A 27990-nucleotide genomic window follows, 5' to 3' on the forward strand; every position below is an offset into this window, starting at 1 on the left:
CGGCTTCACGGAATACAACCTTGGTTTAACCAGTACTGAGAAAACTAGTATACCACTACTACCATTCCAATGCCGAGTGCTAGGCAAGGGAGCTACTGGTACAATATTTTATCGTCGTTCTGTTTTACGCTGACGGGGTTTGAACCGCTACCGAAGCGAACGCTCTACCACTGAGCTATCGGGGTGGTACAATACTCATTCACATAAATGTATGTATCTTGTGGAAAAGTTAATCGTTCATACATACCAGTATGCACAACTAAATCCATTTCAACAGTCATTTTATTCTATTCCCGTATTAATTTACAGTATATACAGTCCTCTAACACATGCATCACTTTGCCACAATTGTGTATTAATTGTGACATCGTCAACGAACAGAAGTCAACAAAGCTTATTACAAAAGACATTATTGAAATCGAATCAGGGATTTTATAATAAATATCCAAACTGTTTGTCTGCTTCTGAGAAACAGTTTCTCGAACATTTGAATATGACACTTTTACATCCACGGGACTCATTGCCGCTGATGACGTCACAACTATATGCAGTAAAAAAATAGTCTCTATCAACAAAGAATGCCAAAGGCTTACACACATGTACATAAACATGTTTGTTTTACATTTCACTGTAGACAATCACTTTACATCATGTAGATTCATTTTCAAACTCAACAAAATGTTCAATATTAAACATGATCAGTCTGCAAGAGATGTTTCTAAACTTTCTTTCAATCCAGCCTTTGTAAATTTCTTTCCACTCGTATCTGAAATTGAAAATTGTGTATTGGAAGAACATACGAATAACCATGAGATATATTGATTTTCATGACTTTGAAACTTTCAATAAACATACATTTGTGACTTATGTCTGAAGAAAAATTTAAAACAAGAAATGCCGCAATGTGACGAAACCAGGTTTTTAATGATTGACAGAAGAACTTCAGCCAGTGTCTGTTTTTTCTATTTTTTAGTAACAGTGACCTTGAACCTAAGGACCCCAAATGCAATCCATTGAAAGGTATCCATAAACTCTTCCTTTATACCAAGTTGTGTCAGGATATGTCAACCCTAACTTAAGTTATTCAGTTTCAACCATTTCTCTATTTTTAGTAACAGTGACCTTGACCTTGAATCTAGGGACCCCAAACGCAATCCCATGAAAGGTATCCATAAACTCTTCCTTTATACCTGGTTTGGTCAAGATATGTAGACCCTGACTAAAATTATTCAGTTTCAACTGTTTTTCTATTTTTAGTAACAGTGACCTTGACCTTGAATCTAGGGACCCCAAAACGCAAGCCCATGAAAGTATCCATAAACTCTTCCTATAGGCCAAGTTTGGTCAAGAAATGTCAACCCTAACTTAAGATATTCAGTTTGAACCATTTTTTATTTTTAGTAACAGTGACCTTGACCCTAGGGATCCCAAATGCAATCCCATGAAAGGTATCCATAAACTCTTCCTATAGACCACGTTTGGTCAAGATATGTCAACCCTTACTAAAGTTATTCAATTTCAACTGTTTTTCTATTTTTAGTAACAGTGACCTTGAACCTAGGGACCCCAAACGCAATCCCATGAAAGGGTACCATAAACTCTTCCTATAGACCAAGCTTAGTCAAGATATGTCATCCCTAACTAAAGTTAATTAGTTTCAACCGTTTTTCTATTTTAAGTAACAGTGACCTTGACCCCAAACGCAATCTAATAAAAGGTATCAATAAACTCTTCCTATTTACCAAGTTTGGTCAAGATATGTCAACCCTAACTAAAGTTATTCAGTTTCAACCGTTTTTCTATTTTTAGAAACAGTGACCTTGACCCTAGGGACCTTAAACGCAATCCCATGAAAGGTCTCCATAAACTCTTCCTATTGACCAAATTTAGTCAAGATATGTCATCCCTAACTAAAGTTATTCAGTTTCAACTGTTTTTCTATTTTAAGTAACAGTGACCTTGACCTTGACCCTAGGGACCCCAAACGCAATCCCATGAAAGGTCTCCATAAACTCTTTCTATAGACCAAGTTTAGTCAAGATATAGTTTAGTCAAGATATGTCATCCCTAACTAAAGTTATTCAGTTTCAACTGTTTTTCTGTTTTAGTAACAGTGACCTTGACCTTGACCCTTGGGACCCCAAAAGCAATCCGATGAAAGGTACCCATAAACTCTTCCTATAGACCAAGTTTAGTCAAGATATAGTTTAGTCAAGATATGTCATCCCTAACTAACGTTATTCAGTTTCAACTGTTTTTCTATTTTTAGTAATAGTGACCTTGACCTTGACCCTAGGGACCCCAAACGCATTCCCATGAAAGGTACCCATAAACTCTTTCTATAGACCAAGTTGGTCAAGATATGTCAACCCTTACTACAGTTATTCAGTTTCATAGGTGAGTTTGACGCTGCCCGGCCGCCCGCCCACCCGCCCGCACGAACAACAATGTTCGCCATTCTAATAACCAGGATTCACTATGTGAAAATCTGGTTAATAACTGAACTCCAGGTGATCAATACGCATTGCTTTTCACAATACATGAACATTATTTTATTATAATTTAAATATTGTATTTTTTAGCTTGAAAAAGTGCATTTTAAACAGCACGGTTTTAGAACTCAACATTATCATCACACTTAATCAGCTCTTACCTGTTTCATGAAAGTGGTCAGCTGTACGTTTGCGAATGTCGTCGATATCTTCCTCCGTGTCTGCCCACTCCAGTACTAATCGACGTCCGTACAAATGGGTACTCTGGCATAAAGCCTCAAACGCTCTCTGAAAGTACATGTCATGAAAATGAATACATTAACACTTTTGACAGCAACATCTTTGTTGGTTTCAGCCCACTACTGCCGATATTTCTATTAAAAACTACAAAAACAAATACAGTAGTCGAAAGTTTACATAACTCCGCTTGACCCAAACACTCTCTGAATATAAAAGCAGGCCATTTAAGGAAAACAAATATTATTTTAGGGGAGTTGAATAGGTCTCACTTAAAATTTAAGGTTGAACTATCAGGTTGGACAACTTTGTAAACTCTCAACCTGCAATTTTTGTTATTCTAGATATATTCTAGGTAATTCAGTGACTTCGATCAAGTGTTTAGATATGTATACTAAAATTACTGTATGTATAATATCTAGATCTTATGGTCCAGGATAACCCATGAAAGCGCAAACCTTGGCATCTTGCTTAGTGAGAAAGTCCACAAAGCCAAATCCCCGATGTGTTCCAGTACCTCCCATCTTCTTGGGCAGCCTCACTGTCTTCAGCTCACCAAATACTCTGTGGAATGACACAGTTAATGTTCATTGGTTGTTACTAATACGACTCTTTGGTAAAACTAGAATTCCAAATATCGCATGTCAGGAGTGCATCTTTTTTTCTAATAAAATTTACCATAATCTTGACCTTTGATCAATTGAACTTAAATAGGCATGTCTAATGCACCATGTTAGAAGATTCCGTGCGCAATTGATCAAAAGTTATTAAATGGAAAAGGCACACACATTTTTCTAGTAAAGGAATCGACCCCAAATCGATCATCGAGTTAACTTCTGACAATGACCATTGTGTATAAGTGTGGAAACTCTACACCAAATTGTTAAAAAAAAAACAAAAAACAAATGTGTGATGCCCTCAACAACGACACGAAGCAGTGTAAATACTATCAGTCTGCCACGCTCAGCAGGCTACACAAAACTGAGCACCAAAATAATTTCTAATATCCATTATTTTAAGCCAGAACCACAACAACAGAACGGGCTGGTATCTACAAGTAAATAATGTAAGAGTCTATTTTATTATTTAAGTACTAGTAGCAGCTAATTTGCGAGCAAAGCAGATATGTTTTTGGCCGGAATCAAATCCATGACTCAGGACATTTATACCTTAAATGCTGCACTAATTCAACCTCTAGATATTATTGAACACATTACATTAAAACATGTCATACTTAAAGAGTTCAGCTATTTCATGTTTCTTTGCCTCAAAGGGTATGTTCCGGACGAGTATCTTAGTTGTCCTCTGTTTGCCTTCCTTCTGCTTTTTCCGGCTGGTCTGACTTGACTGGGAACTGTAAAAAAGCAAATAAAATGTATGTATGAAATAGGTGAGCTTTAAACTAACTAATGGTTTTGATATTGCATATTGGGTTCGTTGAATGGCGATAACCTGCTAAGAATGTGCGATAAAAACGATACTGTTTAGAAGCGATATATATCAATACGCATCGGTGGAATATCAATATTTTTTTGTTTATTAATGTACCATACTGTAAATGCGTTTTAACTCTAATCGACAAGATTATCGGTGTGTTTTGAAATGAAAAACAGTTAATTATTTTCAACTTAGTATCATTATATAATGTAGGTTAACACCTGTTGTTTAATTTATTGGTTGTCAAACTTGCACAAGCTGCAAAGTTATACAAATAATTAGCATTTTCAATCATTTCAGCTCTTTGCAAGAAAGAAGACAAGAAAGAAATGATAAATTTAATAATAAATAATAGTGTGATAAATGGCATGTAGCAGACTGGTACGACATACATGAGTACTAATTATTCTGTAAGCATCAATCCAAATCCTGACAGAGCAACAGACAAGAATGTTTAACATCAGCAAAACAACCAAGATATAATCCCTTGTTATTATGTTAACTTATGACAAATGCACACATAACCCCGCCAAATATCATGAATCAAACATTTTTTATCATCTGCAATAAACAAACATCTTATTACTGAGTTGTGTCCGAATAATATTACCTAGCAGTGGTCCTGTTAGAAATCTTCACTTCCAGCACATGCCCATCAAGGTCTGTATGCTGCATGGTCTTCAGGGCCTCCTGGGCTCCGTTTGGGCTCCGAAACTCCACAAACCCGTAGCCCATGGAGAGTTGCTGTCCAGGATTTTTGAGGTCCTTTTTCTTGGCGATACTTGCAGATTTGAAAGTTTTACATGATGAGAAGTGCTGAAAGGAAAAATCACTTAATTTACCAGTATCTAGAATACTCTGTCAAAATATTGGAACAATACTATGTTTTGAAGGGAAAAGTCTTATCAGTTGCTATCTTAAAGTGAGCTACAAATTATGAGCACACAAATGAGACCAAACCCATACCAATTTTACAACCACTTCTTGACACTGAACTGATAAAATAGGTCATGTGTAAAAGAAGTATAATTATGTTATCAAAGCATCTCATCCAAATCAGCTAAAATAATTGTGAAATTGAGCACACAATTACCTATCCCTTCATAACGTATCACTCCCTCCATAACATACAATCTTTTCAACACAATAATAAATCGAATCCATGCCGAAATATATTTCATCGTCCAATGCTTTTACTTGTTTAAATGTGAATATGAATATCTTAATCAGGGCTCACCAAGGTTAATAAGCCTCATTTATATTTAAAATCCAGTACCTGTATCAGGGCCTCATCCATGGTGTTGAAGTTGAGGTTCTTAACAAACAGTACGCTGCCCACTTCATCATCCTCATCCTCCTCATCCTCTTCTTTTTCTTTTGTTTTATCATTGGTCGACTCTGGTTTCATCTCAGTTCGTTGTTCATTTGTTTTCTCTGATTTGTCCTTAAAATAGGCATATGGCAGAATGATAGTGGTGTGTCATAAATACGACCAGCCAAAGTTATCAAAGGATGTGATGAACAGAGGTGGGACCAGGATTTGGCGTTGGAGGGTGCACACCTTTGGATGTGCTCCATCTCAAGAACGGGGGAAATAGGCATAATTTTTGAGTAAATTAGGTGATTCACCCAGAGTGCGCTTCAACGAAATATTATGCTCTAAAACATTGTCAACAAGTTTCATCAGGATTGGATAATAAACACAAAGGTTATAATATTATCAGCACATGAATTTGCTGATGACAATGCCACCATAAATTCAAGAAATTATATGGTTATACCGCTTTTTCAGGCGACTTAAAAGTAGCATGCATACTTCTTAAGGTATCGCATGATTTTGTTTCTCCAGATGAAAAGACATCCACAATTTCACACTATTATACCAATCATAGCAACTCTTTATTTGCCTGACGAAAATTATTAAATGACTTGCATACTCTCCTAATTGGCTCCATTAATCCAACTTAACGAAGCTTCAATACTTTTTTCTTCACTTTTAAGATCGCCTGGTGTTTGTTTTTTTTAGATCGTCTGTTTTTTAACAAAAACATGGAGGCATTGTCATATCCCTGTTGGCATCATCTGCATTGTGCAAAAGGCAGACGAAAAATGTTCACAATATTGAAATAAAATTTGGTACATGGTACTGCAAGTTACTTGGTTGCCAGATCGAATAATAATGCCCTTAACTCAGGCTTCGAGCTTTGCCCATTTTTCCAAGAAAACACAACAACAACGAGCGTTGGCGTTCGCTTTGCGGCGCTCTTATAAATATAGCTTCAGAAATGCTACGCTATTTCATTCTTCCTTTTTCAAAGAAATTGTGATAGAGAAAGTTCTGGATAAAATATGTTTATTTGTATAAAATTTATGAAGAGTTTACAATCATACTAAATATTCAAAATAACACACTTATACATATGAAATATACAATCAGACACACACACCTAGCAAAAGATTAAAGTTGGGCACAGATTGGAAACAATGTACATACAATCAAATGACATTCATATCAAAGTTTGTAAGTTAAGATAAAGACTGAAGTGTATTTCAACATGACATTCATTTAAACCAAGTTGTTAATTACATGGTGTTGTTACACAGAAAATGATGATAGCATGGTTTTTCAATAAACCCTATCAACCATAGATTGCTTTCCATAGTGCATATTCATATCTTCTCTAACTAAAAAACAATGATTTTTTTCATTATCATGTCCACTAACAACAAAGCTTGACGTCCTCTTAATAAACCCTACTGACCATGGTTTGTTAATACCATCAGCTTCACTGGATTGATTTTCATATTAAATAATGAATTATTCAACATACTCATATCTTCTCTAACTGAAAAACACAAATGTAATCTTTGTCACCTCCATCAACAACAATGCTGGACGTGCTCTCAATAAACCCCATTGACAATGGTCCGTATATGCCAAAAGCTTCCCTGGCCACTATTACCTGCTTCTTTGTTCCCGTGCTGTCCACCTGTATTACAATATTATGAGCAATGCTAGACACAAACACTTGACCACTCAGACTAACACATAGTCCACTTGGACCTTGTACTTCAAGATCTGTTAACTCTTGGCCTACTTTATCCAGTGAAATCAATTTATTTTTATCATAGTTTAAAACATATATTCTCTCTCCATCAGGACTTATAGCACATCTGCAGACGGTTATGTACTCAGACTCGTCTTCATGTATCTTCTTAACAAGTTCTCCAGCGAGTGTGTACTGGTACAGTGCAGTGTTGGAGCCCACAAACAGCCAGCCCTGATGGTGAGCTATAGAGGAACAGAGATGGTCTGTTGTGAACTTTCTCACTTTCTGCAGTCTCCCTCGAGTGACAGTGATAAATTGTACTTCATGCGTTATTGTAGCATCTTCAACTGCTACAGCTACCTCACTGGCTGCAATGTGACATACGTCATAAGGAAAAGCAGAAAGTTCACAGTAATCAATGACTTGATACGTACTGTTCAGAAGCTTCACTTTGTGGTTATCACAATCTGAAATGACTATCTGTCCACTGGGTAACTCACATATTCCTGTTATGGTGCACACCTGTTCAACTTGTTGAATTCGAACATTATATTTCGTTGATCTTACAACCTTGTACATATAATCTGTGTGTGCTTTTGAATGTTTCCTCTCAAATAACCCAAAAGTCTTCTGACTTTTGAGGAACGACTCAATGGTTTCGTCATATACAAACTGTATTTCTTCCTTTGGTTTTCTATATATTTCACCAATCAGATTATCAGCCTGGGTTAATTTTGCTGTGCATTTTGTATATCCTATGAAGGATGTTGTCTCCTTGCGTTTTCCAATCAGTTGATCGATCTTTTCCATAAGGTTTTTCAGTTGATCATTCATCTCCACACATTTTTCAACATCATCTTTGGCATCGTTTTCTAAATCACCAATCATGCTGTCTAGTTGTTGTATTGTAGCCTGCTCAATTTGATCAAGAAGGGAATCTATCTCCTTTCGACGAGCCTTCATTTCAGCTACAATCTTTGCATACAAATCCTTAAGTTCAGCTTTGTCTTTTTTCCTTGCCTTCTGTAGCTCTTCCAGCCTGCTTCTCATATTTTTCACCGTTGCTGACAGCTGCTTGAACTCGGTGTTCTTGAAGTCTTTTGCCAGATCGGGGAGATTACTGATGCTGTTGCATAGCCTGACACAATGAAAATCATGATGAATAAAGTCATCTAAATTATACTAGATTTCTAAAAATTTACAGTTTCACCTGCATGCAACGCAAACTTAAAGAATAGAAAATGATTAAACGATTATTAATTATGAGTAGTACTGATGTAACTAGAGCACTGTATTCCCCTATTGAAATAGATGAAGTTAGTTCAAATATATACTATAACAAGAGCTGTTTGTCAAACACTCTGCCCTCTAAGCAATGCTTTGTCAGAAACTTGTGGAGGAATGCATAAAGGGGTTTAAAAAAAAGGTAGTGATGATGAACAACTGTTCAAAGCGTTTTTTTTTTTAAGTGAGGACAGACAAAGTGAGGACAGACACTAAGTCTTCAAACATTGAACAACTGACCCCTAAACAATAAGGGGCATTAACTGGTCGATGCAACCTGATCTGGTAATTCATAAAACATAAATGAGATTATTATCCCCACTTTCACTAGCTTTGCTAATGATTGTATTAGAAATGATTGAGTATCAGAGAGGACAAAATGAATTTGGTCAAAGCTTTGACAGTTCATGGGCATTTACTCCAGATTTAACTGGATGTTTATTAAACTTGGTCATAATCACTGAAACTAAATTTAATAATGATTATATAAGATATGCTCAAGTTAGAGAGTGGAAATAGGAATTTGGTCAACTCCTAACAATTCAATGACCATAACTCCAGACTGTGATCTTGGTGTTGATCACGTTTTAAGATACATGTGCATGTATATGTAACCTTAATCATGGTAAAACAGCGTAGTCAAAATGACAAATCAAATGCTCAACGTGAAAGTGTGACGCTGAAATGGAGGGACAACATATTCCCGACATCTCTGTCCTGCTATGCAGGTGTGTAGCAGGATACTCAAAAAACTAAACCAATTAATATAAGCATAACCTGAAAGTCATTTTTTAAACTACCCGGTACTACTGTGCAACCTTTTCCTCAGAAACTTCTTAAACATATCTTTTCAATTTTATCATTCATAATTTTTAAGTTGCTTCAAACACCTACAAAACTCAATGAGCTAATCATTTTGTTGCTGTAATTATCCTTTTTAAATTTCTATCAAAATTGTTCAGAGCTTATTACCTGTGGTTGAGTGCTACACAGACACTGCAGCAGAGTTCCTGGTGGTCATCACAGTGGACCTCCAGCTCTTTGCCATGTTGGTCACATCTGTCAATTGATGACCCCACCCACTTGTCAACATCACCACGCCCATATACAGTGTGCTTGGTATAGTAGCCATTATGTAGCCCTACACACTTGTCACACAGATAGTGTTCACACTCTGGACAGAAGTGCTGGGCCTCAGTGTTAAAGTCATTTTCCTCACACTTGGAACAACTGAAGTCGTGAATCAGGTCAGATCCTTTGTCAAAGGATGACCCTCCAGTTCCCATGTTTTTACTATTTTACAAGTTCTCCAATATTTTTCTCCATTTTAGAAGTTTTCATAACTATCCTTACTCGATATTTTAAAACGAAATTGAACTTTATCAATATCCTTCGGCAAGATAACGCCGAAAGTTAAACATATCATATCCAGGAAATGAAAGTGACCAAAATATGGACAACCTACATGTACTTGGTACTTAGGCCTATTTTTTTGTTTAGGGTAACATCCTAAAAATAATAAGATAGGGATTTTTTTATTCCTTTTCCCAAGTATACTTTTAATATCATTTTTTAGCAAATAGCACTATTTTGTGCAAATGCCATTCATATATTGCTGTTTTTGTGTTTTATGTATTTGTTTTTGAAAAAAAATACTTGAGTCAGTGAATTTTATTAGGTAGGGTCGTATTACCCCATTCTCATTCATTAGGCACCAATTTCTCGAAACTTTATAAGTCCCTTAAAACAGGATTAAGCTAATCTGACTATTTTTGTTGTTCTATAAAATGTGTTATATTTACTTCTTCAAGAATTTTAAAAATCATGTAGGAATAATCTGTATGATTATCAGAATAAACCATTTTTCATTTATTAAAATCCATTTTCAGTATGTATTTTGGTTAATTGAAATAAGTGACTTAAGTCTGTTAAGCTTAAGAAGTTTCGAGAAATTGGGACCAGAGGTTTGATACTGGAAAATCTAACGCATATACCATCATCAATCTGATGAACGAGAATGTGTTACCCTTAACACCTGATTTTTAATGTAAGGCCTTACTAACAGGTGATTTATCAGTCAATTCAGATTTGATTTGTACATAACAAAAAGATTGGACTGATAACATGATAATCAACAAACTTTGTACATAACAAGATTTTTATCAAACATTATGCCCTCCTGAGCGCCATGTTGTCAAAAATATTTGAACAATTGAATACAATATGCAGTTTGAGGCAGTTTTAAGATTATGACCGTTCAAAGTGTGAGTATAGTAGATACAGTTTTTAATCATGTTCAGATAAACAGGTATCTTCTTAGCAGCAGACAATAAGTTAATATGACTTAATTTTAATGACCAATATGAGTTGTGACCTTGACCTTTCACTCTATGACAACAAAATCTCAAGTTTGAGGGCCATTGTTGCAGGCATTGTCGAGTCATCACACGGACAAGCTTTTTGTATTCAAGGTCTCAGTGACCTTGACCTCTATATGGGTCATCTACTGATCAGGCCCAACCTCCAACGCCATGGTGCATTGTTGAGACATCACTTGGACAACCTTTTCACATTCAAGGTCACTGTGACCTTGACCTTTGACCCCTAAAATGTTTAGGGGTCATTCACTGGTCAGGCCCAACCTGCAAGTCAAATTTGAGGGCCATGGGTGCAGACATTATCCAGTTATCACTCGGACAAGCTTTGACAACCTTTTACCATAAAAGACCATACGCTAAGAAATTATCACTTGGACAAGCATTGGTCTACCAAAAGACTGACCGACGGACAAGTGCAAAGCAATATACCCCCTCTCCTTCAAAAAGGGGCATAAAAATAAAAATAAGGGAAGATCAGTGTTGCAATAATGAATATTTTTTAGCATTGAAAAACCAACATTGAACAATTTTACACATGTAACCTAATAATGCGTCCCACTAATTATGGGAATACTTTCCGTGGGGTGTGCGGGCGTAAATGACATCAGAGCCCAAGGGTGTATATTTGTGCAAAGAACAGTTTAGGATACTGAAACATATGAATCTGTTTCCATTTCAACTAAACTAAATTTCAAAATGTACACACAATTATAATGCAACAGTAGATCAATAACATTTCACAGGCGTTTTATATTTTGCTGGTTTACATGAAATTAATCCTTATATTGTAGTGAAAGAATAAAAGCAGAAAAATATATGCAAATAAACGTTTTGACACACAAAAAAGGTGCTTGTAATATCAAATCCAGTGACATCATTTCTGATTGTTATGATTTTTTTAGGAATATAAATTGATCAGAAACACTAGATTTGTACCGGCTCTGTCAGCATAAAAGTTTGTTTATAACAGCTACAAGATTATATTATGTTTAGAGCATGTGAAAACAAAACTTCTACTCACACATGATAATTGGACAAATAGTAGAACACAACATGCCTGTTTGTGGGAATCTATTTTCAAAACATGCGGGTCTGTGGGATTTGAGCTTTAAAGAGACTAAACCTGCCTGCATGTGGAATCACCCCTGTTTGTGGGTTGCTGTCTCTGTGTTAGTGATGCTTCAAGTCACAAGTCTAATTATTGTACTGTTTGTTTGTTTTAACTCTGTGCCACTAAACATGGTCATTATAAGTGGGATTTGGGCTACAGAGCTGGTCCCTTTAAAAATGAACTTTCATGAGTGTAGATGTTCTATTTTTGGAGTTACATGTGACACAAAATTTACAAACCAATTTTATCCTATTTTACTTAGTCAAGGGCCACAACTACTGTTAGATTATGTCAATTGTCAAGCAAATCCCAGGTGCACAACTGTCAAGGATTACCAACCTTTCGATGCAATTTCACACTATTTCAGAGCCATGTAGGACATATTTCAGACAGAAAGTGTGAAAGAATGGGATGTGACGTGTTGCCACGAATGCAACTCCTATATAGCCCCAGATATATCTATAGTATCTATCTAGGGGTATAATAACCTTTAGCATCAGTTTATGACGTTAACTTCAATACATGATGACTTTAATCATGCTGCAGTCAGCTTCCTGTATTAAGACCAGAAAATTATTGTCCAATATAAAGAAAGACCATGAGAAGACGCTATGGGGAACGATATATTCTTAGGTGAATGTGGACAGTTATACCGCAACACAATGATTTAATATAATCTGCTTCAATGAATTCATTGGACACGCATATTTTAGACCCGTAGGCCCTTAGCAAACAGCCAAGAGACCAAGGCATAGATTTGTGAACACTGTATTGGTAGAAAATGCATCCTGCTGATGCACATGTTGCGGATTTATGAATACTCAGGAAAATAACAAAAGCTGTCACAGAGACAGCGCGCTCGACTATTCCGCCGCTTTTCAGTGTAAGGATTGAAACAGTTTTGGCGAAACATGCATGTCTCACTGTTAGATTAGATTTCAATGCAATACATAATGTGCTGAGATATTGAAATAAATGTGGCTACATGCAAAATTTTAACCAGATTTTTTAAGTCTAATACTAAAGGGCCATTATTTGCAAAATACAGGTATCTAACTTGGTTATTCAATTAGATTGGGTGGTTGAATACCATTGTATAAAGTCTCAATGCAATACATCAAGTAGTTGCTGAGATATTATCCTATGTGTGCTAACATGCATGACCTTAACCAAAATTTCTAAGTAACATACCCGGTAATAAAGGGGCAAAAATTATATAATATGAAAGAAAGAGTTATCTTACTTGATTAAATAAGAAGGTTAAATGGTTGGGAGCCTGTGTGTGAAGTTTCAATGCAATACATGATGTATTCGCTGAGGTATTGACTTAAAAAAGGTTACATGCAAAACCTTAATCAGAATTTCTATGTCGAATAAAAAAGGGGCCATTTTTTTAATTTAATGCAAACTAGAGTTATCTTACTTGGTTATTGAAGTAGATTGGATGGTTGAGTACCATTGTATGAAGTCTCAATGCAATAAATTAGGTAGTTGCTGAGATATTAACCTATGTGTGCTTACATGCAAAACCTTAACCAGAATTTCTAAGTCAAATAATAAAGGCCCATAAATTGCATTATATTAAAAAAAGTGTTACCTTACTTCATTAATTTAGTAGATTAGATAGTTGGGAATACATATCTAAAGTTTCAATGCAATACATGATATATTTGCCGAGATATTGACTGAAATGTGGTTACCTTAACCAGAATATCTAAGTCGGATAATAAAGGGCAATTATTTTGCATTAAATGCAAACTAGAGTTATCTATCTTGGTTAATTAAGTAGGTTGGATGGTTGAGTACCATTGTATCAAGTCTCAATGCAATACCTCAAGTAGTTGCTGAGATATTAACCTATGTGTGCTTACACGCAAAACCTTAACCAAGGTGTGATGCCAACGCCGACGCTTGGGTGAGTAGTATAGCTTTCCTTATTCTTCGAATAGTCGAGCTAAAAATGAGTACAGGACTTGGGATGTGCAGCAAAAATGAGTACAGGACTTGGGATGTGCAGCAAAATCAATCTCATCACTCAAGTATGTACATCAAATGGAAACTCACTTGTTTTTTATCTTTAGCCCCTTCCTTCATCTCCACATCTTCAGATTTGTTTTCCTCTTGGTTCCCAGCCTGCTGTTCTTGTTTGGTTCCCTGCTCCGGTGTAGGGGAGGTAAACACTGACATGGGAGCCCATTCCAGGTACAGAGGAACGTGGCGGAACTGATAAATACAAATGAACTTCGGGTAAGGAACAATATAGAATACATTTGTGTAATACAAATTCTCTGTTCAACGTCTTGTTTTTATTATTTTGATTATCTGATTATTGGCTTGGACTAAAAACATTTCATTTACTTTATAGCTTGCTTTCTTAAAGCTGCACTCTAACAGACTGACCGTTTTGACAACTTATTTTATTTCTTATCTTCGAAAGAGCCAATTTTGGCGTAAATGTCTAGAAACCAGTGATATAAGACTGCTGACAAAATATCATATCACAGTTTTTCATATTTACGTTTGAACATTGATGTTAAATGGCTTAAAGCATTAAGCTTTAAGAAAAATTAATATTTCAGCAGTTTCCCTTACAATTGAGATCTGTTCTTTTGTGATTTTTAATATATAACTGAATTGAAAGCATTGGAGCCAAAATCAGCTGATTCTGAGACAAAATTAAAAGAAAGGTCAAAACTGTCGATCTCTGAAAAAGCAGCTTCAAGCTACATCCCAGTTTTGCCTAAAAAGAATAATTTCCATACCTTTCTGTAGGCTAGTTTGGTAAATGCAGCCCTTGCCTCAGTCGGAGCTACAAACTCAACTATGGCTGTTATCCCTGATGGCGGTATAAGAACTCTTCCTAGCGTACCATACGGGGAGAATACTTGCTCAATCTCTGACCTTTCTGTCTTTGCTGGCAAGTTCTTGACTAAAATCACTGATTTACTTCTGGCCGCGTTTGGCTAAAAATGTAAAAAAAATAATCTTAAAAGGTTTTGTTTTAAATTTAACAATTACTAAATTTGAGTTCATTTGAACATGTTATTAAATTGGTGTTTGAAAGACATTACCACCAGTTGATTTACAACAAACTTAATGACTGTTTAAACCTTCATCAAAACATAAGCAATAACTATGTTATCCACCAATACATGTATTTTCCCTAGATTATTATTTTCATTCAATCATATAACACATCTGGATTATAATCAATAGGATATAAAGCTTACCTGACTGAACGAGTCCAGCGCCACGCCACTCTCAGTGAGGAAGTCCCTAGTTTCCTGTACAATCTGAGTTTCTCCAAGGGCCATCCTTACCCCTAAACTGCCCTTCATCTCCTAGCAACATAAACAGGAATGAACATGTAAAAGATTACACCAATGCAAATGAGTGCAGGGGCAATAGTATTATCTGGTATCTAGTCCCTTTTAAGGGATTCAATAACGTTTGAGATTTTGCTTTTCAGTTTTCTGAAATAGAGTCTAAACTCGGACTCATAATGTTAGAGAATATGAGCTCAGGAAATGGATTCCAACACTCTTTTGTTTGGTTTTAATTCATCCAAGGGGCATAAATCTATAAGAATGTTAAAAAAGTTATAAGATTGATACACAGATTTGCACTATCACTGTTAATGTGTGTATTAATATACATGCTGGAATCTTTTGATTTTTTAGCTCTGCAAACATATAAGGTTTTTGCATGATACTGCCCCAGCAAATCCAAGGGTTTCAGAAAAAGACATGAAAAAAGACAAGCAATGTAATTAAACTGAGAAATGGCAACTAAAGTTAATTACAGGCCTTGAGTGTAAGTTTATTTCATAAACATGCATACACATGTAAGCACAATCATTCTGGAAGTGTGATCCTTCAAAAGCACAGCTTGGTCAATTGCTTGTTCATTGTTTACAAATATACAGCGGATCAATTGTTCAGAACTTTGTTAAAGATAACAATGTTGTAAGTGTCATTGTATTTTCAATTCTGTATTGCTCTGGAAGTTCCATGGATACACCATTGATATGCAGGATTCCTAACAATACTTGAGGCAACTGTTTTATATGTACTTGTTTTATATAAATATATGAGCACATGGAAAAATATTTCATCTTTAAAAGTTAACCAAGATGTCTTTAATCAAGTTGACAACTTCAACAAAGTCCTGAACAATCGGCTAAATGTGTTAACTGTTGACAAAAAGGCTCACATGATCCAGTATATCACTTTTGCTTGTCTGGTATTTCTCTGCAAGGACATCAGCCACTGCGTTGGCTCCCAGAAACAATGAGTTCCAGTTGTGAGAACTAAAAATAAAATAAAAAGATATTAACGAACACATCATTTTTTTCAAAACTTTTATATCTAAATGAACCAGCTTTACGCATTCATCAGTACATAAAAAACAATTATAGAAAGGAAGTGAAGTCAACATCATACACTGCTTAATGACGGCATACATCGCTCTATGACGGCATCACGTAAGCTAAAAACAAAGCTTCCGAGCAGTCTCAGTATGTTTCTATATGATATTGCATACAGTCAAATATTTGTAATAATTTACTATGTTTGCCCAATACTATGTTTTTATGAGTTGTGAGAACTGAAAAACACGGCAACTACGATGGTACATCATGTCTGTATCACATTACATGTAAAACCCTACTTTGAAGATTTCAATTGCTAAGTTGTTATCTAACACTTTAAACATTATTTTTTTTAGTCTGTAACCTTTATCTTAAATTTTACTAAACATATATTATAAAAGGGTCATTAGTACTGTGTTTTATCAATGACGGTCAAATTCAATTCTCATGGATTTTTTTCAGATTTTGATTTGAAATCTGAAACTGCTTTCACTTAGAAGACTAAAAGACTGTTATAACATAATAAATTATATTTTAATGACAAAGTTTTGTTTTCTGATATCATTTTAATATCACGCAATAATACTTTTTATGACATGACATCCACAGAGTGGTAAGCCATACTGCACTAGGTCGAATATGGGTAAATATATTTTGCAATATGCATTGCTTGCACATTTATGATGCCTATATAATACAAATCCTTACCTGGATGCTGCAGCTTTCTGTTTTGCTTGTTTCTGCTTTTTAAATGATAAGCCATCTGCAATATGGAAAAGAACCCGACATAAGAGAAAAATATGTAATTGTTTGGAAATATGTAATTGTCAGGCTGATTTTATAAGTTACTTAAAGTGTGGACATAATTTTATTTTATTTTTTTAAAAAACAATTATTTTCGGACCAATTTTTTAGCCGTCTTCTGATACTGAAATTGGTCCAGCAAAGTCACAATCGGTCCAGATTGGCAAATGGTTGGTTTTTAGAAGCCCTGGCATGGACATATATGTTTTTACTGATACCCGGGTTCAGTTTTGTACCAGGTACCCAAACAATACAGCAATACCATATAATGGTGCTTTTCAGGTGTTTAACATCAGTCATGTCGCCTGCTACATGTTAAAATGAATGAAAGGGTCGTTTTCTCTTTTTCATCGATGATGATCCCCATCTACGTGACTGAGCTCACATGATCTGACATATGATCAAAAAGCTTCTAAATTGTACTTCTTTTTGTTTTAGAGGATATGGTTACTAAGCTGTGCTTTAAAATGAGGAAAAAAAGTATTTTTTTCAAATTTGGGTCTAATCTGCAGCATAAAATGTATACACGGGTATCCTAATGTACCTGACATTAAGTCCAAAATTTATACTGAGACATGCTCTCAACATAGATTTTTGTTATTTTTGTATAGCATTGTAAGTTTTTTGTATACCTTTGTTAGCTATTGTTTCTGAAATTTCCCTAAAAACATTTAGGAGTATGTTAACCTACCAGGCTCATGAATCCTGCTTATAATAACTGGCACATACATTCTGTATACTTAAATTTTGCAATAACCAAGTAATGCATAATTATATTTTTTTAATGCAGATAGTTTGTATTGCCTTTTCTAATCATTCTTTACCTCCAGTTTCTTCCTCATCTTCTTTCTTTTCTTTACCAGGTAAAATATGAAGCATTCTTCCCTGGAAAAAGCAAGAACATGTCAGCAAACTTCCCTAGGAGATGAGGCGTTTGACGTTCAAAATTTACCATAAGCCCACTTAAAAAAGACTTTTAAAATGAAGTTCTCACTGCAAACTATTCATACCAATGAACATATTAAAATGACACAGGAAAGATTCTGAGTAAGAAATATATTTCATATGTTGTTTTTTTCTATGTAAAAGATGTTTGACCTTTACACTTCAGCAGGATTAAAGTTCCCGAAAGAAACTTTTAACATTACAAACCACCATCATAGATAATGAAACAGTCAACTATTCATATTATAATTTTTACCTGGAATACTTTCCCATCTAATTTTGTAAAAGCCTTGACAGCATGTTCTGGCATCATGTATGTGATGAACGCGAACCCCTTCACTTTCTTCGTTAAAGAGTCCACAGGAAGATTAACCTCTGTCAAAGGACCTGCGTGAAAATTGTGTACATTTGGGGATAAATTTTTATAAGGACATTACAAGCATTTCATATTTTTTGATACATGTCAAATGCCAATATCAAGGAAATCGACATGGGAGCCTTCCTCTGCCTGATGGTCCCTTCTTGAGAATTGTTTGTCTGAGGTGGTCAAAGAAATCCATTGGCAAATTAAGAGAGATTTTGTAACGGTATGTTTACATGTTATTCTAACTTTGTTGATTTTACAAATCATCATACTTGGAGGCACTTAACGTTAACAATTTATAGAACTTCTTATTTATCATTTTAGTTACTGATGTAATAATTACATAAGGTTTTTGTAGTATATTTTGTTTTTCTTGCAACATGACTGGTACGTTGAATCTGACCAAAACTGTACACAACCACTGGTCAAGAGTGGGAATATAGAAAATTGTCTGATTGGTAACCTAAATATTCTTGGATATATGAACATATTATAAAAGGATATTTGTTAAAGTTATTCATATTGTGTGTAGTTTAGGTTAGATCAATGTCAAGGTTATTTTGGCTAAAAATAATAAGGAAAATGAGTACTTGATTTATAATGTCGATGAAATAGCAAGCCTGGAGTATTTCCAAATAGTTAACAAAAGTTTCCAAATAGTGGGTCACTCAATAAGGACAACATTTGTACCAAGTTATATGGTAATCCATCAATGCATAAATAAGTTATAGCACGGACATGAGCATGTGTACTCTGACATTTTAATGTCAGATGTGACCTTGACCATTGAGGTATGGACCTGTACCAGGTTATATGGTAATCCATATATGCATAAGTAAGTAATAAGTAATAAGTAATGTGCACCTTTAAAGAGGCAGCCAAAAACGAATCTGCTGTTAATTTGATACAAATTCATTAATCAATTACAGACTATCTCACCAAATTTCTTGAATTCTGCCTCCAAGTCATCTTCTGTGCAGGAATAGGAGAGGTTTCTGACAAACAACCGCCCTGTCTGTAAAATTCATGAAGGACATATTTGATGTGAAATCATTCATCATAACACTGAGTCTAACATACAAGTGACACACTTATGAATGACTTATTTAATACTTATTCCTTTAAGCTTGATAGTGACAAAAGCTAATAGCTTATAAAGTTATGCTCGAGTACCTTTCCTAGTCCAAAACCAGTGCCAGTGTCCATTTTGAGAGGTCATATGAAAGTACACCAGGTAGGGATCTAATCTAAATACTTGACATATCTTCACAGCTTCAACCAATTCACTTTTCATCTTTGTTTTAAGTATCAATTCACTTTTTGTTTATACAAATATCTTTAAGCAAGACTCATGTTACTCCAAAAATATAAAGAGTAATTGTCTTGGTAAGAAACTAAAGCTGTTTTCTTTTTTGATGGCCAATATAATTTAAAATGTTTGTGTGATGCGTGATAAAGCTATGGCTATAGTTTGATGCATACATGCCATATTTCTGAGAGGCTTCCCAGGGTATTTTGATATTAATCCAGGGGATTTTCACGTGGCAAAATTTTGCGCAATATCTGCATTTATGATATAAGAATAAATACAGAAATACAATTTAATTACAATTTTTTTTGGACTAAGTCATCATGGTCCTTCATGGAATTTCACACTCATAATGTTATGGATGCACTCCACTGTCAAATGTAAGCAAGTTTTAAAAAAAGAACCAGGGGATGGGTCAGATTTTTCCCCCCACCGGGGGACATGGCATGTATGTTGATGTTTATTTTTTTTGTACACCACACGTTTAGAAATAAGATTTGCATAATTTTTACCTCTGCAATGCCTTCTGTATTATCTCCATCTTGGTTCTGAAAAAGGGAAAAGGAAATGAACCAAAAAAGTTTTGTTTTTTTATAATATTCAGCAAATCAATGCATTCGCCAGTCGAGTACATAAGGGAAAAGATAAGATAATTTTTAAGCCAAATTCTGATTGCTCAAAAGATTGTTTATTTAATTGCACAACTAATGGTAACAGTTTTGAACTGTAAAGCATTTTAACATACCCTTTAACTCCTTTTGATCATAAAAATAATGTAGAAGATACAATGCATGTTAATGTGCTCTCGAAGTTAAATCAAAGTAAATCGTAAGTTCACCCTTATTGGAACTTTACCGCACCTTTAACTCCCAAGGCCGCAGTTTCTCTGGCTCAGATTTCGGCATTTCTTCTGATTCAGCTTTCTTCAGAAACACTCTTTTACCACCAATGAAGTTCTTGTTTTTTCGTAATGCTTCATCCAGGTCCTTCTCAGTTTTAAATCCTACATATGCTATGCCTGGAAAATGAAAAATAGATTTAGAAAGAATTTAAAATGATTCATTGCACCCTTCATCCCTGATGGAGACTAGAATGAGGACCATTCCTTCTTCATAGAACTAAATGATTAAGACCCATTGTCAAATATTTCTTATATTTTCATTTAAACTTAATATAATTCAATATACACAACTTGACATGACCTAAAACTATCTCGAAATCAAATAAGCACACCAGGGTCTCCTAACACTTCCTATCACTTTATGTCCATTTTATATTTTAGTTTTTCACAGCCTGATATAATGTGCCCTTTCTCCCTTTAATACCCTGCTCCTCTTCTACATTAACCTGTTACGCTGTCCTTTATAAAAGCCTGGCAAAAAACATAGGATATGTTTCTAACATTTCATGAGTTTATGTTATCATGGAATACTCGAGATCTCCTCTACAAAATACTGTGATTCATCCCAACACACGTCAAAATCATCTTACCCATCGGTTTATTTGATGCACTCTTCGGAATTCTCATCCTCACAATTTTCAGTGGATTGAAGAACTCTCGAACAGCTTTCTGAGAGATAAGAAAACATATATGCATGAAAAAAACTAGAATTAGCTTATTCAATTAAGCTTGACGATTTATGATGGTAGAGAGCTATGGTCTAATATGTTATCAGTCCCATTTCTCTGAGTAAGTTTGTTTGAAGTACTCACATCAATTTTGAGGGATAAAGGCTGAAATCCCTTGCATACTAGTTTTTAATTACAAGTATTGTAATCTGACTTCAGTAACAGTTGTGTAGTAAATCAAGTTGAAAATAAATTAACACTTAAGGAAGGGTGAAATTTAAGTGGATAAAATTATGGTTGTCCAGTTTGCGCACTCGCATCTTACCAAGGCATTCTGGGTTTGATTCTTTCCCAGGGTTAATGCGAGAGGTTGGTTTGTGGTCAACAAGCAAGACAAGTGGATTTACTCTTGGTATGCCAGATTTCTCCATAATACAAGACCACACTTGTGCCAATCAGAATGATTGATATAATGGACATCATTGTAAAATAAACAAGTTTAAACTAAACAATAATAACAAGAAAATTAGAACAATACCTCCCCGGATTTTAGAGGAAGACCTTTTAACCTCATCATAAAAGCAGTTGATACTTCACCCTGAAAAAGAAAAACATGTTTTAAGATATCTGCTGTACAATGAAGCTCTTCATATCATCCGAATCTTGGCCGTCAAAGTGTTATGCCTTGTGATGCCTTATATACTGACCGCCTTGACAACTTGTGCAATTTTTAGCGTAAATGTCTGGAAACTAGTGATATAAGACTGCTGACGAAAGATAAAATGGCAGTTTTTCATATTTGCAGTTCTATCATATTTATGTTCTAAAATTAATGTTTTATTTCTAAAACCATAAATAAAACACTTGTATAAAAACGAAATTTTTGGCAGGTTTTTTAACAATTGGGATCTGTTATATTGTAAGTTACTGTACTCATTTGACCTTAATGACCAAAAAGCATGATTTGTATACAGCCTTTTTTAAAGTTTTTTTTTTTTAAATAAATAGCTACTTGGCCAAAAACTACTGTTTTGATTATTAAAGTCAAATAAGTTAAACATGATAATGCATTAAAATTAAAAAAAATATTTTTTGCATCAACAAATATCGTGCTCCATATACTATATTAGTCTTACTTTATACGAAGTTAAAGTATTTTCAAATATTGTCGGATAAATGTATAGAGCATATATTGTGTTATACCTTTGCATTAGGTTGCAATTTTGAGGTATTTTTTTCTGCGTCTTCAGGCTCCTTTGATATCTTGGATTTCAGATACTGAAAATAATTATTTATAAACATACAAGTCATGTGAAAACTGTACAGTAAGAGGCTTGTGATTCATATATATCACTTAAAATAAATATTTCTTACAAGATAATTTTTTTCACGTAGGATGTACTTTATACTCAAGATTCATTAAGCTGGTTTATGCCTTGATCTAAAAGTCGCTTTAATCACAGTTAGCTGGCTTACATCAAGATTTGAAAGTCCCTTAATTACAGTAAGCTGACAAAGACAAGATCTTGAAGTCCTTTTATCACTTAAGCTGACATTCATCAAGATTTCTCTGAAAGACCCTAAATCACAGTAAGATGACTTACATCAAGATCTGAAAGACCTTTCTTTATTGCCGCCTTGTGCTTTTCTTCTTTCAGCTCTACTTCTTCTGTAATTTATGTACATGTATGTTTTCTAAATAATGTTGATCAATTTATATTTTCCACTTTCAGGCAAATTATCACTTTATTAAAATGTAGCTAGATTTACCAAAGAAAAAAATTGAATGTTTTTTTTGTTGTACATTAAGCTCATACAGATGCAATGTTTATTTGGGTTAAACAGTATTTATTTTTAAATATGTAATATATAAATATACAACATAAATTTATAAGTAAAGGATTGAGGGGAAAGCCAAAGGCTTATATGGAACCCCTTTCCTTGATTTTAATTTACAAAACCGAAGTTTTAACATTGCATAACAATTCTTACAGTTGTTTATCTTTTTTAAATAGTGAGAAAGACTGTAAAATAGGTATAAAATTCTAGAAGATTTACCATCCTCTTTCTCAGCCATCTCCACATCACTCCCATCCTCATCCTCGTCCAATGAGCCTCGCCCACCTGGCACGCCCCCTAGCTCCCCCTCCTCCACCTCTTCATCCCCTTCTCCTTCCTGTTCACCCCCTGACCCCTCCCCCTTTTCCTGTTGGCCGCTCTCATTGGTCCAAACAGGTTTGGTACTACGGCTCTGATGGACTTCAAGAAACTCACTGAACTTTGGGTCATCTTTTACCTGTTAGAAATGAAAGATTTATAACCAGTTCTTGATGGTTGGTTCTATATTTTACTATTTAAGCTATGTGTAAATAACTAAGGCAGTGAAAGTCTCTGGATTTTAAACATAAACTACTGGGTAGTAGGTGATATACAAAGGTGACAACCACTGATTAAAGAAAGAAAATTGGTCTGATATCATAATCAATCATTGGAAATACAGTCACAACCCATTGGCTCGATATCCCAGGGACCAGCCAAATAACTTTTAGCCTCATGAATATGGAGCCAAGGGGGAATGCTTACATAGACTAAAAATAAATCAGTCCTTTACAACAAGGAAGTCGAGCAAAGCGATATCGAGCCAACAGGTTTCGATTGTAATCGTACAAACCATTTAGATCAATTTTCAATATGATATCAAAATCGAAATAGCATTAAATCATTACAAGTATAGGCTAGAGCTTATTAAGTAATTATTTCGCGAATAAGTAACCTAAGGGTTTTTTATTCACAAAGAAATTACTTAATAAATTCTTATTGACTTAATATTTTCAGTCTTCATTTTCGTCGAAATATTCTAAGAATAAAGCAAATTAATAGCCATACTGTGATTACCGTACTTGTACATATTTTCTTTAAGCTTTTTTGTAACAAAAGCTGATAGCTTATAGAATCTTGCTCAAGTCTGTTTCCTGGGCAGAAACCAATACTGGAGTCCATTTTGAGAGGTCATAAAAATGTACCAAGGGTGGGGATCAAACCAACAACTTCTTTGGTAAGAGGTTGACACCTATAATACAGGACCACTCACAGCCTCTAACATATACTGTAATGAAAGACTTCTTCATTTTAATGAAGCAATGTAAAAGACAAACTAGCAACATACGTCTTTCAACAGTTCATCCACCACTGGGTTATCCTTCTTTTTCTTCTTCTTTTTCTTACTTTTCTTCTCATCTTCCTGAATGTAAAAAAGACACATGAGCTTCAGGTTATACAGTCATTTAAAATACTGCTCAACTCATACTAGTAATACATGAAGCAAGAAATAACATTCAACATTGGATATATTTATAAATCATGTGTTTAGGAGTACATTTATTAACTATATACAACAGGGGGCTGGTGGTTTATAAAATCCAGTGTTTTTAATCATTTCTTTTACTCCATAACATCAGGGAGCATTTATTGATTGTTTATTACAGGGAACTTTATTGGTGGTTTATAAATTCCATTGTTTTTAGCATTTTTTACTCCATACAACAGGGATTGGTCATTTATTTGCAAATCCCCTCAATTTTTTTTTTAAATATTGAAAACATGCAGTTACCCCTCAATTTCAAATTAACCTTGGTAATTTTCATTTTAATACACGCAATTTTCTCCATTAAAATAAGACATTTTGACAATTACCATATTTTATTTTTACATTCTCTCATTAAGACTTTTGATAAACAAATAAACCAACCTCTTTCTCGCTGTCTGGCCTGACTGGCATATTTCTCTGACCAGCAGAGCTGTCCTTGGCGTATTTACTCCAAGCCCGAGGCTTGTTAGCATCTCCAAAGTCCCGAGCAACCTCAATCTGGTTTAAAAAAGGCATAAATATAAGGGAGTTTGTTAAAAAATCATTCTTCTTAACTTAAAATTGCAAACCAAAGTATCCTATATGAAAATAAAAAGTCATGCTTTTCTGGGTGAAGCACTCTTACTCCCAAATAAGCAGTACCACAATAAATACATTTGTTTACATTTACCAAAAAGGTTGAATAAAAATCGATAACAATGGTTCTTATGAAGGCTACTGTGTTTTATTTAAAAAAAATAAAAAAAAAAATATGGTATTTCAACCTATCGAGACGATAGTTGATTACTGTAAATCTTTTAGGACCCACCAATCATTAAATATTTGTGCGTTCTCGGCTATTAAATACACATGTACACGGTTACAATCTTGTTAGAAGTTTCCAAAAATGCATTATTTAGTAAGTAGTTAAAGGTTAATCACTCAAATGTTTGTTGTACGTGTGTATGTACTGATTTTAAAGATGAGCATCACTTTAACTGAAGCTTCAAAAAGCAATAAAAATACATACATAACGTGGGCTGCCTGCAAGTTGGTAGTGTAAAAAAGATGGCCTTACTTGAGCCTTCCAGGCACCCATAATAAGTAATCATGATTCAATCAAATTAAACAGTGATTTTGGGTGTCATTACAAGGTTCATGGGTTTCAATTTTGTTTTAATGTAGGACAATTGCAGGAAAAAAAACTTTTTTACCTTGCTACCTGGTCGTTTTGAAACCCATGAAGGCTCCTATAAAATATTGTAAATAACAACCCCAACAAAATGTTGTCTGCTACCTGGTATCATACTCCCAGCTGATGGCTTTTCAAAAAACAGAAAATAATTTAAATGTATCCCTTGATTTATCAGACTGTACCTGAATCTTGGCTGTATCAATGAAGGTTTTATTGAACTGCTTTACAGCGGCCTTAGCCTCCACCTCAGTCTTGAATCCAATGAAGGCAAACTTTCTAAACATTCCATCCTTTGTGTACTTTAGGCTGCAATCTGTAACCGGACCAACCACTCCAAAGTGTTTTCTGAGCCGCTCTTCTTTTATCTGAAATGAGTCATTCTCTGATATGTATAATAAGGTCTATACAAAAAATTGTTTGTTTTGGTTAACCCGCCTCTACCTAATAAAAGCTGTCGACTCAAGATGATACAAAGGCTATTTCAACGCATCAACAAACAAGCTTTTAAAATCATTGAAGGAACATAACAGAACAATTATTTAACTTGTTTTATTGGCCTTATTTAAGTCACTACTATTTTGAGAATGGGGTTTAAGTCATTCTGATTTGGAAAAAATGAAAATTTTGAAGTTTTTTTTTCAAATTTTTGGAATGGGGCCGTTACCTTTCCTTTCTGGTTGTCTCTTTACTTAAACTGGGATTCCAATTATGCCTAGATATGAACAAGAATGTGTTTAAAAGATGGGCAGAAAAAAGTACGTAAAAAATAATGGGTCAGGAAAAAACAAAACACTGTTGGCTAAAATTATGCTAAGAAATAAACAAGAAGCTTTTTTACAAAAATGATAGTCCGAAAATGATAAAAGAATGTGATACAGCTTGTTTCTTTCAGAATACACCAACTCTTCTTGAGATAACTGTTAGGCATCCAAATTGTTTACATAAAAATTCTCTGTGTGTTCTTTTTAAACCAGGCAAATGTCGCAAATTCTTAGTTTAAATTGAAGTTTCAATAGTATATATTTTTTACAACGATTGTGGAGAAAATTGTGATAACTTATGCACCAGTCAATTGTAACCACGGCCCCCCCCCCCCCCCCCCCAGGTCCGGGGGTATACCGGGGATAGCCGGGGAAATGAGCCGTGTTTTTACCTTTCAGGTGGCCCTGCAGTGCCGGGTGAATGCGGTGGTTTTGTCTTCGCGCCAAATATAGCGGGGAATGGGCCATACCTAGGGTCCCTGGGGTGCGGGGGCATTCGACGGGGATTTTACCAGCGGTTCATACGCGCAGGACAGTTAAAGTCGCAGCTTATCCCCGGACCTGGGAGGGCCGTGGTTACAACTGACTAGTGCATTATACTAAGTCTCTCTTGTAAGCATGATGTTGCGCGAGAGAGTGGTCTTGTGTCTTACCATGACATTTTGGTATTTTATGTAATAAATAACCTTAAAATATGTTTTCATGTTTAAATGAAACCAACACATACTCAACAATAAAAAATCTGAAAATCCATTTTCTTTTACCTAGCCTCCTAGGTCCTAGGGTCGAAAAAGGCCTCACGCAAAAGATATTAAATTATAATTTAACACATTTCAATTGTTCTTTTTTTTACTTTATTATATATTGAATAAATGTTATATGACCAACTATATATGCAGTATTATCAATATACGACAAAATAACCGCATTTGTCCAAAATTATTAATGTCCGAAAAATCGCATTTCATTTGATAATTTTTGTCAAAGCACACATTGGATGGGTTGCTTATACTCGTGGTATTTAAGAAACACTGTTTTAAATGTGAATACATACCCCGTTCGGAAGATTTTTCACAATTAAGCGAGACATCTTAATAAAATGTCAATATACGTCAAAGATAATTTTGTCAACATGTGTGGCAGCAATCAACAGTTTTTAAGGATGTCGGAGACTTCGTACCACTTCAATATCGTACCACTCTTGGAGACATCGTATAACAAGTGTTATACGATTATGTAGATTTATTCAAGTTCATGGAAATTTTTCAAATTATAGCACAAATAATCATACTAACCAAACATTAAAACAGCACATAACATATACAATAATGAAATGCAA

The 27990-nt window shown here is 34.8% G+C and overlaps 1 protein-coding gene across 1 annotated transcript; it reads right to left on the reverse strand.

The window, feature by feature from the left end:
- Positions 1 to 268: 268 nt before the first annotated feature.
- Positions 269 to 27990, reverse strand: LOC128232870 (probable RNA-binding protein 19). Its single transcript, XM_052946650.1, has 25 exons — positions 27706 to 27990; positions 26073 to 26255; positions 25098 to 25214; positions 24516 to 24590; positions 23408 to 23645; positions 22954 to 23018; positions 22553 to 22627; positions 21888 to 21947; positions 21272 to 21350; positions 20641 to 20798; positions 20293 to 20328; positions 19411 to 19486; positions 18364 to 18494; positions 17987 to 18047; positions 17067 to 17121; positions 16202 to 16298; positions 15220 to 15330; positions 14752 to 14952; positions 14054 to 14212; positions 5443 to 5610; positions 4777 to 4982; positions 3964 to 4083; positions 3188 to 3293; positions 2654 to 2780; positions 269 to 766 (listed from the first exon to the last, which is right to left on the reverse strand). The coding sequence occupies exons 1-25, from the start codon at positions 27739 to 27741 to the stop codon at positions 699 to 701; spliced, it is 2808 nt and encodes a 935-aa protein (XP_052802610.1). The 5' UTR covers positions 27742 to 27990; the 3' UTR covers positions 269 to 698.

This window comes from Mya arenaria, chromosome 4 (assembly GCF_026914265.1).
Source record: "Mya arenaria isolate MELC-2E11 chromosome 4, ASM2691426v1".
In the NCBI taxonomy this organism is placed as follows: Eukaryota; Metazoa; Mollusca; class Bivalvia; order Myida; family Myidae; genus Mya; species Mya arenaria.

What these genes read in the sequence shown, in the direction of transcription:
- LOC128232870 (XM_052946650.1), bottom strand. Translation starts at nt 27,741, where the DNA reads ATGTCTCGCTTAATTGTGAAAAATCTTCCGAACGGG. An exon ending in TTGATACAGCCAAGATTCAG is followed by an intron (nt 25,215 to 26,072) that starts GTACAGTCTGAT and finishes TTTTTAAACCAG; the next exon opens with ATTGAGGTTGCTCGGGACTT. An exon ending in CGCTGGACTCGTTCAGTCAG is followed by an intron (nt 14,953 to 15,219) that starts GTAAGCTTTATA and finishes TTACATTTTTAG; the next exon opens with CCAAACGCGGCCAGAAGTAA.